Source organism: Leopardus geoffroyi, chromosome A2 (assembly GCF_018350155.1).
Source record: "Leopardus geoffroyi isolate Oge1 chromosome A2, O.geoffroyi_Oge1_pat1.0, whole genome shotgun sequence".
Taxonomy (NCBI): domain Eukaryota; kingdom Metazoa; phylum Chordata; class Mammalia; order Carnivora; family Felidae; genus Leopardus; species Leopardus geoffroyi.
The window spans coordinates 96,962,029-96,978,153 of record NC_059331.1 but is presented as its reverse complement, the minus strand read 5'-3'; the positions used below and the strand labels follow the sequence as shown (position 1 = coordinate 96,978,153).

Here is a 16,125-nt window from a genome sequence, read left to right as displayed (position 1 = left end):
GTTTAATGACAATACTGGTCTGGTTCTGCTGGTAAATGAATTCAAATTGGGTCAGGTTTGCCTGCTGAATATGTTAACAAAAAACATTTGTTTTTTTGCTTTTTCAAATTGAATTGAGCCTTGTACTTTCAACTGACAAACACTCAAATGCGTTCCTAATGTATGCAAAATACTGTTTAGAACTAATTGAGAACTGTGGTAGGGGGGCAAATGAGACTTGGGAGTGGTGGAGATGAAGATATTCTAAAGCTTGAAACATACAACACAATAATCTATACTCAAAAGAATGATCACTTTCATTAAACTAGCTAAATGCTTAAATTTACTAAACCTCATATTTAACAGATTCTACTATATCAGGAATGATATCAGATTGCCAGACTGAATGGAAACTAGCCCTATGAAATGCCAGGTCAGTATTTCAAAGTACACTGAATTACCAGAAACTCTGCCATGGATTCTACAATTTCAAGTACAATCAGTGTTATTAGGAGACTATATCAGGAAATTAAATCAGAAATAACTCCCATCTGACCCTACACTTATATTCAGTGGGTATGAGATTTCCCTTTCCAGTATATACAAAATTCAGAAAAACGTCAGCCCAAACCCATAATTAATAATAAATTAAAAAGCAGTTAAAGGGGGCAGCTGGGTGGCTCAGTCAGTTAAGTATCTTACCTCGGCCTAGATCATGATACCGTAGTTTTTGAGTTCAAGCCCCATGTCGAGCTCTGTGCTGACAGCTCAGAGCCTGAAGCCTGCTTCTGATTCAGTGCCTCCCTCTCTCTGTCTGTCCCTGCCCCACTCCTGCTCTTTCTCTCTCAAAAATAAAAACAAACATTTAAAAAAAAAAGCAGTTTAGGGATGCCTGGGGGTTCTCAGTTGATTAAACATGCAACTCTTGATTTCAGTTCAGGTCATGATCTCAGGGTACATGGGATCAAGCCACACATTGGGCTCCAGGCACTGATATCATGGAGCCTGCTTAGGATTCTTTCTCTCCCTCTCTCTCTCTGCCCCTCACCACACTCTCTCTCTCAAAATAAATAAACTCTTTTTTTAAGTAGTTTAATATAGAATAAAGGCCACATATGAAAAACCCACAGCTAACATCATACTCAATGGTAAAAAACTGAGAGCTTTTCCTCCAAGATTAGGAATAAGAAAAAGATGCCCACTCTTGCTACTTTTATTCAACACTGGATGTCCTAGCCAAAGCAATTAGACAAGAAAAAGAAAGGAGGCATCCATATTTGTAAGGAAGAACTTAAACTGTCACTGGCAGATTATAGGGTATTATACATAGAAAACCTTAAAGACTTGACCAAAAAACTACTAGAAGTAAAAAATAAGTTCAACAAAATTTCAAATTACAAAATTAATACCTAGAAATCGGTAGCATTTCTATAAACTAATAACAAAGTGGCAGAAAGAGAAATTAAGAAAATAATTCCACTTACTGCTGCGCCAAAAAGAATAAAATACCTAGGAATAAACAACCAAAAAAGGTGAAAGACCTTTACTCTGAAAACTATGAAACGATGAAAGAAATTGAAGACAACATAAACAAATGGAAGGATATTCCATGCTCATGGACTCAAAGAATATTGTTAAAATGTCCATACCAGCCAAAGCAACCTACAGATTTAATGCAATCCCTATCAAAATACCAACAGCACTTTTCATAGAGCTAGAACAAACAATCCAAAATTTGTATGGAACCACAAAAAAGACCCCAAATAGCCAAAGCAATCTTGAGAAAGAACAGCAAAGCTGGAGGTATCACAATGCCAGATTTCAAGATATATTACAAAACTGAAACAATCAAAACAGTATATTACTGGCACAAAAATAGATACATAGACCAATGGAGTATAATAGCCCAGAAATAAGCCCATACTTGTATGGTCAATTAATCTATGATAAAGAAGGCAAGAATACACCATGGGAGAAAAGACAGTTTCTTCAATAAATGATGCTGGGAAAACTGGAAAGCTACATGCAAAAGAATGAAACTGGACCACTTTCTTCCCTAAGCACAAAAACAAATTCAAAATGGATTAAAGACCTAAATGTGACACCTGAAACCATAAAACTCCTAAAAGAAAACATAAGCAGTAATCTCTTGGACATTAGCCTTAGCAACATCTTTACAGATTTTTTACCTCAGGCAAGGGAAACAAAAGCAAAAATAAAGTATTGGAACTACACAAAAATAAAATGCTTTTTCATGGCGAAAGAAACCATCAACAAAATGGAAAGACAACCTACTGAATGGGAGACGATATATGCAAATGATATATCTGAGAAGGGATTAATACCCAACATATATAAAGAAATTATACAACTCAACTGCAAAAAAAAAATCCTCAAATAATCCAATTAAAAATGGGCAAAAGACCTGAGTAGACATTTTTCCAAAGAAGGCATACAGATGGCCAACAGACACATGAAAAGATCTCAATGTCACTAATCATCAGAGAAATGCAAATCAGAACCATGAGATATCACCCTATACCTGTCAAAATGGCTAAAATCAAAAAAGAGATGAAATAACAAGTGTTGCTGAGGATATGAAAAAAAAGGAACTCTTGATTTAGCACTACTGATAGGAATGTAAATTGGTGTAACCACTGTGGAAAATAGTACTGAAGTTCCTCAAAAAATTAAGAATAGAATTACTATATGATCCAAAAGAGCAGCCCAAAAAGAACAAAAAAGAGTTATCTTCAAAGAAATTACACTTTTGTCTAGGAAGTAATAAATTTAAAGAAATTAACAAATTTAATTATCTGATAACAACTATGCCACTAAACTGTAAAAGAAAAGTTTAAGAAGATACATTCAGTCAATAAACATGTAAATGCCTTCCAGGCACAAAATCACTGACTTAGAAAAAACTTTTTCATTCTACACTAGATGTTAACCCAACTATCACCTATTTAGTTTTCCTTTATCTAAAATTAACAGAAAGGAAAGAAAACATAAATAAATGAAATAAAAATAAATAGAGTATCTCAATAAGAAAGCAATTTCTTAAGGTAAGCGTGTATTTGCTAGGACACTAAAAGCAAAAATGTAACCAAGGAATATATATATATTTCCAATAGAGATTTTCAAATTAGAAGATTTACAGACAAATAAAACTGTGAACTAAATTACAGAAATTAAATTAAATGACAGATATAGTCCAAAGAAAAACTAACATATAACTAAATCTATAAGGAATACAAATAAGTACAGAAAAGTTCAAACACCGAATTTCTAAAACTTTGACATGAAAGTTTCAGTTGCTTTTGTAAAGAAAATAATTTAAAAAACCCAAACCTGCCATATTCGTGTAAGTCCATGTTCCAATTTCTTTTTTATGTAGCCACGATCAAAATTAGTTTCTTCAGTACCCATATTACTCCCTTCTGAAAATAAAAGAGGATACACATTTTCAGATTTGATTCCCATTTTTGTTTTCCGAAAAAAACATTTTAACTCTCATGTATTGTAAGCCTGTGTAAAATATACAAATATTTATACAATCAAAACAATGTCAAAAACAGGTATTAGGATTAAACCCATTTGATAAGATACACAAATTCAGACTGTGAAATGTTAAGTATTCTACACTTAAGACCACTCAGTACCTATGTGATTGCAGCTGGAATTCTAACTTGGGTAGTGTGATTGCAGAGACAAGGTTCTCGATGACTGCCAGGGCATTACAGGAACCAATAACCTAAGTATCAGTTAATATGCATGTTACCAAAAGTACAGATTGCAGAACTGCACATGCAGTAAGGTAATGATGCATATGTTTTATATTTTTCATAATCCAGGATAGTCTTATCCATTCCAAATAATCTAACAATGTCCAGTTCAACAGGTAAGAGCAATGATGTGCTTCAAAACAAATTTCCCCCCTAAAAGCAACTGAAAATGCAATTATGTACATTTATGTTAAAAAGATTATGCCTTTTTATGACTAAACTATGTGGAACAACTGAGGATGTTATTTCATCTTAGGCTAGCAGGGTGTCCACTGGTAACCAGCAAAAGGCTCTTGCATAGGCCACATCCCAGGTTCATGCCTCGTGTACCTTTGACCACTCCTACAGCTGAAGCTATTTATTATCTGTTCAGTGTGGCTACCAAGAATTCAGCAGCTCAGGGCAGTGCACCCAGACTATACCTTTAGAGTTTTATTTTATGATAGTAAAGTGTTAAGATACCAAGAGTATCATTACAGCAGGTGACCTCGAGACTGTTTCAGCTTTATGAAGTTCTGTGAAGAAAAATTTTCAAATTTCAGACTCCTACAATTGTATTTCTTAACGTGAATATGAAAGGATTAATTTCAAGTGAAAAAATGACTTTTTGGAGTTCTAGATATTGTCAGCTGTTAGGCTCATCAGAGTCCTGAATACTCTTAAAATACACAAAATCAGGTCAAGGAATTGTAGCAGAGAGGATTAAGTATGAAAGGCTCAATTGGTGTTTTAAGTTTGACTCTATAACCCAATAAAAATACATACATATATACAATAATATATGCAAACTATGAGCCTGAAGCAAAAAAGCAAACCTCACTATGATGAATATATATTGTCTCCTAAACTCTTATTTTATATCTAAAGTTGTATTAATTTTGTTCCAAACTTTGTCTTTGGTTTCTCCTTAATGTATTAAAAAAGGGAAAACAGGTGCTGAAATGTCTTAACAGTTTCTGCAACTAGAAAAAAAAAGAAAGGTTGCCAAAACAGGATAAACTTGTGAAGACCTGGAATCCCATTAAGCCAAGCAATTCCCTAAGTAGCCTGAGGTTTAAAAAGAAAAAGGCAGGGACGCCTGAGTGGCCCAGTCGGTTGGGCAGCCGACTTTAGCTCAGGTCACGATCTCGCAGTCCGTGAGTTCGAGCCCCGCGTCAGGCTCTGGGCTGATGGCTCAGAGCCTGGAGCCTGCTTCCGATTCTGCGTCTCCCTCTCTCTCAGCCCCTCCCCCGTTCATGCTCTGTCTCTCTCTGTCTCAAAAATAAATAAACGTTAAAGAAAAAGGCATATGTATATTTCATTAATAATAGTCTTATTATTATCTCTTGACCCATTTCATTTGATATTAACAACAACCAGTGTAAGCACTTCATATTTTCTCTAAACTTTACACCAAATCTACAAGTAGATGTGTTACTACCCTATATGGGACTTTTTATTTGTTCTGTTTTTTTTTTAATCTATCATTCTAAGAGGAAAGCTGAGGCATGGAGAGGATAAACTTCTTCACATTCTTATCTTTGGAAAATGGCAGTCAAAATTGGAAGCCATGTATCTCTGACTGCAAAGCCCATGCTCACAGAGGTAGTACAGGGATGAGAGTATAGGAGTTAGGTAAAAACAGTCTGGCCTAGAAACCTAGCTCAGTGTCCACTCCTTTCTTCTGCTTTCTCATTTTTCCCTACCTTTGCCATCCTCCCAGCAATATTTCTAAAAGGATTCCTTCTGTAGAATTTTCCTGTTATTTTTTTCAAGTTTATTTATTTATTTTGAGAGAGAAAGAGAGAGAGAATGAGCAGGAGAGGGGCAGAGAGAGAGAGAAAGAGAGGGAGAGGGAGAGAATACCAAGAAGGCTCCATGCTTAGCACAGAGCCCGACATGGGGTTCAGTCTCATGACCATGAGATCATGACTTAAGCCACTATCAAGAGTTGGATGCTTAACTGAGCCACCGGGGCACCCCCATTATTTTTTGCTATCTATATATCCTATATATATATATATATATATATATATTTACATATTTATAAATAAGCTTTATAAGCTTCTTATGAGTCAAGACAAATATTAAACTTATGTCTTCTATACTACCAGAATCCTACAGTAAGATTTGAGTGAGCTTCTACCCACCCAACCACAGAAACCAAGAATCTCAGAAATTAGAAGCTACTAAAATAATTTGATTGATTAGCTACATTAAATTGTGTGCAAAACAAAAACTTGTGCAGTATACTTTATTTTGACCATATTAAACAAAATGCTGATAAAAGCATTTAGTACTTTTAAAAAGTATCTCAAATACTTAATCTAAGCTATTGTACAAGGATAATCACTTAAGACATATAGTTATATAAATGAAGTAATTTAAATATAATGTCTAGTTAATATAATTTCTCAAAGATTTGTTCCTTATGTAGCTGACTATACCATAGTCATTTAAAGTTGTGGTTTTTATTCAAAGATTAATATTTTAAAACATTGCTTTTTATGAAATTTTAAGTCCTACTGTGTTTTCACAGGAAGAAAAATGTAATTATTAATCCTTAGAATCTAGCTTTATTAGTACAACTTGACAACTAGCAAAAAGATTTAACAGTAAACATTAGCATTAATTTTACAGTAAATTTGGACAGACCAATGCCTTAACTAGTTTGGAATTAATTTTTTCAAAGACCTTTTGTTAATAATTTAGTCCTAAAGCCATCATGACATATTCCTGAAAACTGGTAGTATCTGTCACTTAAGAAGTCCTTTGGCCCAGTTAATCCCCAAAGATAATGGAGATTGTAAAGAAAATGAATGACTTGGGGCACCTGGGTGGCTTAGTCAGTTAAGCATCTGACTTTCACTCAGGTCATGATCTCACGGTTCGTGGGTTCGAGCCCCACATCGGGCTCTGTGCTGACAGCTCACAGCCTGGAGCCTGCTTCGGATTGTGTCTCCCTCTCTCTCTGCCCCTCCCCCACTTGTGCTCTGTCTGTCTCTCAAAAATGAATAAATGTTAAAAAAAAAAATGATTTCCAGGGTGCCTGGGTGGCTCAGTCAGTTAACATCCAGCTCTTGATATCAGCTCAGGTCACGATCTCACAGTTCATGAATCGTGCCCTGTGTCAGGCTCCACGCTGACAGTGCAGAGCCTGCTTGGGATTCTCTCTCTCCCTCTCTCTCTGCCCTCCCCTGCTCAGGCTTTCTTTCTCTCTCTGTTTCTCAAAATAAATAAATAAACTTAAAAAAAAATTATAGATTAAAATGATTTCATACCAGCAGCAGAAGTAGTATCCTCATTGTCATGCTTTTCATGCCATTCCATAGTCCTGTAATAGCTGAGCATAACTTCCCACAGTGCTTTGCACAGGTCTGCAAGGCATGGAATATAGCTGTCTGGGGTAACATGCTGAAGAAAATGAGAAAAGTTAACTTGAAAATTATCACAACTTGCCAAAAGGAAATCAATCAATCAATCATGTCATTTGTGCAAACTAAATACCTTTGACAATTTCTAAATTCTAGAAATTACATGGATATTATAGATATTCCATACCTATTAATATTTAAAAATAATGTTTTATATAATGTGGCTATGATATAATATGTGGTCTCAGATCTCCCTAATGAAAATGTGTGGATTTACCCCCCTCTATCCTTTGTATAAACTACCAGTTTGTCCTTCTGCCCTTTTTTTCCTGCAGGTAGAGTGATGCCTCCATCCTATTTTGTAGGCTTTCTGTCAAAATGGAACATCTGCTTCATCATTTGATATTTCCTAACATTTCTTCTTTTGGTAATTAACCCACAAGAACCAATCATGCTGATAAAACACTGAAAGGCTAGTAAGACTGGTATATTAAGCTCTCCAAAGTAAATAGCTGGTAGAAATAAGTACATAGCAAGTATAGTTATGGTGTGACTGATGCTTAGGATAGCACAGGTCGGTAGTGGTCCTCTCTCTTTCAAGAAGTTTTTTCTCTCCATAATGATCTTTCCCTCCTCTAAGCTCCTTGTTTATTAAAACATTCATCAAGCAATTAATAAAAATACTAACTTGTATGACTCAGTCCATTTTTATGTAAGCATGTCAAATCTCTGAAATTCAACTAGGAAGTAGTAAAATAAAAGAGTTGTTAAGCTCTGGAGTCATAGCCCAAGTTGGGTTTAAGCCAAGAATGGCAGGATGGTTCAATCTTACAAAATCTATTAATATAATTCATCATATTAACAATGTAACAAAAAAAATCAAATGATTATTCTAAAAGATTCTGGAATAAATCTTTTGACAAAATTCAACAGCCGTCTGTAATAATAACTCATAAAAAATAAAAATGGATGGATATTTCCTTAAGATAAGAAAACTAAGGCATACCCACTGTGGTTAGGAACAAGACAAAGAAGCCCACTATCTCCACCACTATTTAACAATGTTCTGGAGGCATTAACCAATACAATTACACTATAAAAAAGAATAAGAAGCAAACAAACAGGAAAAGAAGAAACCAAACTATATCTATCTGCAGATGATATAATAATATATCTAGAATATAATTCTTAGAGAATCAGTGATAAAAGCAACTAAAACAATAAAATAATTCAGCAAGGTAGCAGGTTATAAAATTAGTGCATTTGTGTGTATATATATATATATATATATATATATATATATATATAATAACCATTTCCAAGATACACAGAATGAGAAACTTCCACTTATAATAACAAAAGAGATAAAAAAAGATGAAATTTTTTGGAACTTAACAAATAATGATCCAAAATTCTATGAAGAAAACTGAAAGACATAAAATAGACTTGAACAGAGAGACATCTCTTATTCTTGACTAGGATGTGTCAACATCATCAAGATACCAATTCTCCCTAATTTATAAATTTACTGAGATAGAAATTAAAAAAGGCCAGAAATAGATCCAGCCTCATATGAAAATAGAGTATTTGATAAATATAGGTGAATATAGTTTTTTTCATAAATAGTGTTAGGATAACTGGATAGTCAGTTGGAAAAAGACAAAGTTAGACCCACTCCTCACACCATACATAAGAATAAACTCCAAAAGGATAAGAGATCTAAATGTAAAAAATAAAACTATACTAGCACTAGAAAAAAATTTGAGTTAATTCTTCCCTCAGCTTGATGTAAGGAAAGGCTTTCTAACTATGACTCAAAATTAGAGATAATAAAATGTAAAAGTTGATACATTTTACTACATAAAAATTTTTAAAAAGAATTTACATGGCAAAACAAAACACTATAAACAAGGTCAAAAGACAAATTTAACAAACTTGAAAAATATTCACAACATATATCGCAACAAAGAGTTAATATCATGCATTTATATAGAACTCTCTGGGGCGTCTGGAGGGCTCAGTCAGGTAAGCATCCGACTCTTGATTTCGGCTCAGGTCATGATCTCACGGTTCATGGGATCGAGCCCCATCTTGAACTCCATACTGTCAGTGGAGACTACTTGGGATTCTCTCTCTTCCTCTCTCTCTGCGCCTCTCCCACTCACTCTCTTGCTCTCTCTCAAAATAAATGAATAGACTTAAAAACAAACAAACAAAAAACTCCTAAAAGTTTTTTGGGGAAAAGACCAAGCATCCTATAAAAGAATGGAAAGAAGTTACAAGCAAACTTCACAAAAAGAGATACAAAAATGCCATTAAACATATGAAAAACATGTCCCACTTCACTCATAACAGGACATATGTACATTAAAACTACAATAAGATATAAATTCTCACTCATCAGATTGGTGAAAATTTTAAAGTTGACCACTAACAAAGAATCTCTTCTTGACCAAACTCTAGCTAAGATTCTCTGAGCCCTCTTCTTGACTAGGCCTCATTCTTGGCCTGTAAAAAATCGAACAAAACACTAACATAGTTTGTAAAAGCTCAAGGCTGCATACTAGGATGACCCTAGTCCCCATTAACATGCCTACTGAGAAAACTCAAGCCCGCCAAAAGAATTTACTGTTTCTTTCAGCTAACACCTGAAGATAGGCCTCCTGTCTCCCAGCCTCTGAGGGAGAGAGTAGGAGCCTAACTTCCATAAGTGCCAGTCAGCAAACCCAGATGGGCTTCACAAGGATTAACCCCTACCTCCCGCTTTTTGTAATTTTTCATTTCCTGACTCTAAGCTCCTACTCATACCTTTCCCCTCTAAAATGCCGTGTAACCTCTGTACAAAATGAAAGGTGAACTTGGTTCACACTGGATTCTTTTCCATTTCTCAACAGTGTATTATTGATCAAAATCTTTCCATACAACTTTAATTAGTATTTGGCTTTGTTTATCTTTGATACTCTGTATACTCTGTTGGCAAGGCTATGAAAAAGCACCCACCCTCACACACTGCTAGTGGGAATGAAAAATGATATAACCCTATGGAGGAGAATTTGGCATTGATTAACAAAACTACATGCGCATGTTCCCTTTGACCCAGCAATCCCGCTTCTAGGAATTTATCCTGAATTTATCCTCAAACAATGTGAAAATACTTATGCACAAGATTATTTATTGTGAAGGATTATTTGTAATCACAAAATATTGGAATCCATCTAAATGTCCAAATAGGAGACTGGTTGAATAAACTAGTGTTTATACACACAAAGGAGCACTATGTGTGTATAAACTATGAAAATGATAAGTTGACAACACATATTTAAATTTTAATTAAAAAAAATTTTTCCTGGTAACCATCCGTTTGTTTGCTATAGCTAAGAGTCTATTATTTGGTTTGTCTGTTTTTTATCCTTTGTTCATTTGTTTTGTTTCTTAAATTCCACATAAATTTTTTCTCTGACTGACTTATTTCACTTAGCATCATATTCTCTAGCTCCCTGTAAGAGGGGAGGTAGGTGAGAAGATGTGTGAAACAGGTAATGGGGATTAAGAGTACATCAAGATTTTATGAGCACTGAGTAATGTACTGAATTGTTGAATTACTCTGTGGTACACCTGAAACTAATCCAACACTGTATGTTAACTATACAGGAATTAAATTTTTTTTTTAATTTCCCCTTCATGACATACATATATGAGAGAGGGAAATTTTTTTAATTATATACAAGTTTTTTATATATATAAAATATATTTTTAAAAACACTGAAGTTAGTTACCTTTACAAGGTGGGGCTGGGAATGAAATGGAAGAAACATAGGAGGAAGTGACACTTTTCTAAATATACCACATAGGCTATAAGTAACCTATTCATAGAAGAATTAGAATGACCATCCACATTTACACATGGCTTACAGAGATTAATATAAAATATTATTGCATATTTATGCCATAATTTGGAGTAATTTTTTATGTATATATTTCATGTTTACTTTTATAATTACCACTTGACAATGAACCAGTCTTGATTGTTTTTCCCTTTGGTTTATTTTTATCCCATCATAACAAATCTCTTATAGCACACACATTTAATAAAAACTTGATACTGATGCACATGGTCAAGAAAAAGTCAAAAGCATAGGGCAAAGAAAAAAAAATCACAAAAAAAGTTCTGGGCTGCAACTCCCCAATCATTCACCTAAATAAAGGTACTCTTCTACAAGTCAATTTTTTTCACTTTCATAAACTCAACTTTACATAAATTTATATTTATATTATGCAAATAAATTTAATCTAATTATATACCAACATTCTTTGGGGTAGACAAAAGGAAGACAATTCTTATTTCTTCCCAAAGAAAAATTATGGCTATACAAATAATTGTGTTATAGCCCACCAATTAATTTTTATTATACTTGTCACAGTTTAACAAACCAGAAAATTGAATCTTAGAACTACTACTACCTTCTATTTTCCACCCAGCCACTGTCTAGCTACATTATTTGTCTATTTTTTCTAGGAAAAGGAGGTTCTTTACTACATTTCGTCTTGATGATTTGCTGAAATTTAATGTGTTTGGACAAAATACACAGAGATGTATTTGTATTTTTTCCCAAAAAAGTTGAAATTATTGAAGTTATAGCAAGCTTTTTCTCACCAAACTGACCCAAATGTAAATAATTCATAAATCCAGCTAAACCACTGCACATGCCCAAAAGTCTCCCAAAAGAATCCATATTTTATCATCTTCAAAAATGTTCATACGTACAAACATAAAACTATGATGTACTGAGCACAAGATAACAAGATGACTCTTGCCTACATTTTTAATTTAAAATAGAAACAAATGCAGAGATTCATTGTACTAAATACATACACAATTTAAGAAAAAAAGGGCAAGGTGGGCTAGATAAAAAAATACTGTTTTCAATACATTTAAGCCCAGATGTGTTAATTTCTGCACTTGAAGACCATGTTGGCAATAAATTAAAAGAGTCATTTCATTTTAAAACTGGACTCCAAAAACCACTTTCCCTATACCATGTAACTAAGTGGTGTCAACTCTCATAGCAACAAATGGTTCTCTCATGCTTTTAACACCTTATTACTAAAATCATTCACAACTAGTATTCTCTCATTACTTTATAAAAATCTCCTCTAAATTTCAAATACGGAAATTACACAGACATGGGTGAATCATAACTATAACAAAAGAAATTCAAAGAAACCAACAAATAAGCAAATAATTGCATAAGTAATCAAAAACTAAAAGGCAGGCCAAGAAGAGAATCTGGGTTTCTGAATTAACAGCCCATGAAACTTCCATTCAGACATCTATTCTTTTTCACACCAGCAAGGCATATTAGAAACAGGCTTAGAGAAGGAACTGGAAGTCCTGGGTCCAGCCAGCACCAGTTCCACAACTTATCAGTCACATACCCTTCCACAAAACACCACTCTGGATTTAAGTTTCGCCTTTCATAAAATAGTGTTAGAGATTCCTGGATCTAACTACCTCATCACTAGTTTAATCCACTCACCAATTACTAAATGCCTAATACTTCATCTCAATTCAAATCCCAATTAAGGGAGGATTCATTTGGAAAAAAAACAGGAATACCAAGGCAGAGGAGCACCATATTGTAATTCCAGTTCTATGTTTGTATCACGTATCAATCATAGCAATGAAATCTTGATCAATTTAGATAATATTCACAGCAAGACATCCCAAAGAACTGAAATAACATGTCTTTAAATTCTTTTAAAAATTAAGAATATATGGGAAATAGAAATTTAATTATCAAATATTACTCTGTGTTCAAGAGCTATTTTCCATTGCCATTCTTTGAAAGCTAGTAGTGTCAATTTTTTCAGCAAAGGTTGTGAGGTGAAGGGAAAAGAAAAAAAAAAGTACGGTATTTTAGAAATATCTCTCAAAAACATACAGACAAGAAAGAATATTTTAAGTAATCTAAAAAATTTTAAATCCATAACCTCTATACAGATAACATAGATCTCTAGTAACTCTGAAGGTTATAAAAGGTAACAGAGGGAGCAGGATTTGGAGAATATTCACAAATCTGGATATTACAATGTAAAAATTTCAACACAGTATTACCATTATGCTTCACTATTCAAACATCAAAATAGGCTTTTTTTTTTTAATGTGTATCTATTTTTATTTTTGAGAGAGAATGTGCGTGCATGTGAAGGGGAGGAGCAGAGAGAGAGAGGGAGAGGGAGAATCCCAAGCAGGCTCCACATTATCGGCACAGAGCCCGATGCGAGGCTCAAACTCATGAACCATGAGATCATGATCTGAGTGGAGTAGGACACTTAACCAACTGATCTGAGCGGAGTAGGAGCTGAATGGGACACTTAACCAACTGAGCCACCCAGGCATCCCCCAAATAGGCTTCGTAATCAAATCTTGAAGAACACTTTAAAAAAATCCACAGATATCATATCCCTTTCTTCCTCACTGTCAGCTAACACTTTGCACCTTCCATTTCTGCTACTTAACCATCTCAACCAACAAACATACCTGGTCAAAATAAAAATTATGAAATTAGCTTATTAAAATAGCAACATTCCAGCCCAGACTATCAGCAGTAAGTGAGACTCTAGAGGACATTTTCAAAGAACGTGAAATGAACATAAGCAGCCTTTCCAAATCTGAAGCATGCAATGAAAAAAAGTCATCTTTTAAAAGTTGCTTAAGTGCAAAGTGGTAAATATGAAAAAAAAGATGCTGCAGAATTTAGCTTTCTCTTATTAATTTACTTTTATATTCCTCAGAAATCTCTACTACCAAATACTTACAAAAATTTCAGGAAGATGATTTTTCTATTAAAATGTCAAAATAAAAATTCTTAAGGAATATCTTAAGGTATTTTTTGTTGTTGTTTCACTTTGATTTAGCACTCTGATCACATCATGACAAACATAAAGGGAACAGATGTCTTGGCATCCTCACAGGGCTCCCCAACTCCCAGCCGCTGCCACCCTCCATCCCCAACTTCAAACACACACTGATAGATTTAAAAAAAAAAAACCCACAAAGAGTTAGCAGTATCTTCAGATGAATACTGCTAGTGCTGTGAGCTGCATCACCAGAAGCTGGTGGGGAGGACCACTGCCTGTCCGGGAGGACCCCTACCTGTCCGGGAGGACTATTGCCTGTTGGGGAGGCTTCAGGAAAGATGTTGCAGATTCAAACAGCACTTGGCCCTGGAGCTAAAAACATCTCTGGGGAGGCTAAACTCCAGACCTAAGGAAGTGTCTGGGCCAAGCAATTACAAGATCTTTCCAACCTTGAATTACTTCTGTGAGGGCCACGCTGTACAAAATATGAATATCTTCAGTACTTTTTAGCCACTGGAAGCCAGAAATGTGCACAGTATAGCGGACTGGATAGCCACACGTTTGGGCTTAGGGCCCGACTTTGTGACTTATTCAGTCATGATGTTATAAATATCACTTCATTTATCTAAACACCCCAAGGGATAAAGCAAATAATCTAAATTCTCTCTACTAGGTTATTCTGAAGCTTTAAACACTACGACTCTCCAAAGACAACAATATACATACGCTGTAGCAAAACTTCTCTTGTGTCAAACTGGATGCATTCATGATTTAAAAACACAAATGTATCATGGTGAAAAAACAGGCACTCTCATCTCCCAGGCATTTTTATCATTAATGCTAAAATTGTATATATCTATGAAGTCATATGCAGTAAGTATGATATAAATGATGCTAACTCGGAACTAAGAACCTCGCACCTTCTAAATTGTGAAACAGAAAGCTCTCCTTTAAATTCAAATTGCTATTAAATGGCCTTAATCAAATAGACAGTTTAATACTCAAACAAAGCAGGTATAATCAGAATACATAATTTATCTTTCAAAGTTACAAGTGATAAAATGCTGTGAGAATACCACAAAAAAAGGGGCAGTATTTAAATGTAAAAACACTATCAAATTAAAAATAAGGTTTCTTGACAGGTCTCAAGAATGACTTTCTACCAGGAAATTATTTTTTGTTTCTGCTGACAGTGTCTGCCAGCTTTAAAAATAGGTTGGTTTTTCAACATTTATTCCCATCCTCCACCACAACACACACACACACACACACACACACACACACACACACATCACCCAGCAGACTACCTTACACTGACTGGTTCTTAGATGTGGGCAGCCCAGGGGCCTTGCCACACCTGAGCCAGTTTCAAATGGCCAGAAAACCCCTCCATTTCCAAAGAGGCAAGGCTGGATGCCCAGATAACTACAACCCAAAGTATGTACTCCATTGGCACTCATTAGTCCCCAAGAATACTGAAAACAACCAAATATTCATACTAAAAATCCAGTTAAAGCAAGTCAGACAACCTAACACTGCTCACTACCCCAAACCCCCAGCTCCCACCCCAGACACAGCCACATACATTGTGCCTGTTGGAATCCAAGACCCAGCTCAAAAGTTGCAGCTTTCTCTTAACAGTAAGATACGGTTTTGCTTTCCTTAGAACCTTAAGGAACTATGTTGATCCCAATGACACTTTATGTTGTTTCAACTTTTCTTATCCTACCTCTGATCATAATTAATGTGATTTTACTAGGTTATAAATTCTGTAAAGCCTTATCTATCCTTGTTGAGCTAAACTGATTACTTGATTAACAAAAGCTGAGTAATGACAAGGGAACTGGTTTCTAACTTAGCAAGTCAGAGTACCAAGATAATGGAATTTTATGTCCTATTCCAGCATCCATGAAAGAAAGGGTCACAGGCTAGCGTGTCAGTTTGCAAGTAGAATAAAATTTCAGACCCTTCACGGTTCTTGACAATCCAGAGAATAAATGGCAGAGAAAATTTTTCCTTACCTATCTTTTGATTAAGTTTTGAACTTTAAAAATTACCAAAACCTAGTTTTTATTTTACCTTAAATATATAAAAATCAATATATATTCATATATAAAAAATATATGAGTGGTGATGGTACAAATAGG

General features: G+C 34.7%; 1 protein-coding gene across 6 annotated transcripts in view; it reads right to left on the bottom strand.

Annotated features, from left to right (window-relative positions):
- Positions 1-16,125, bottom strand: part of VPS50 (VPS50 subunit of EARP/GARPII complex) — a 143,183-nt gene that overhangs the window by 62,754 nt on the left and 64,304 nt on the right. For all 6 annotated transcript variants that reach the window (XM_045494784.1, XM_045494782.1, XM_045494779.1 and 3 more), the window contains 2 exons: positions 7,025-7,157; positions 3,331-3,419 (listed from right to left, as the gene is read on the bottom strand). In XM_045494784.1, coding sequence (XP_045350740.1) covers positions 3,331-3,419; positions 7,025-7,157 — 222 coding nt within the window. The remainder of the gene's footprint in view (positions 1-3,330; positions 3,420-7,024; positions 7,158-16,125) is intronic.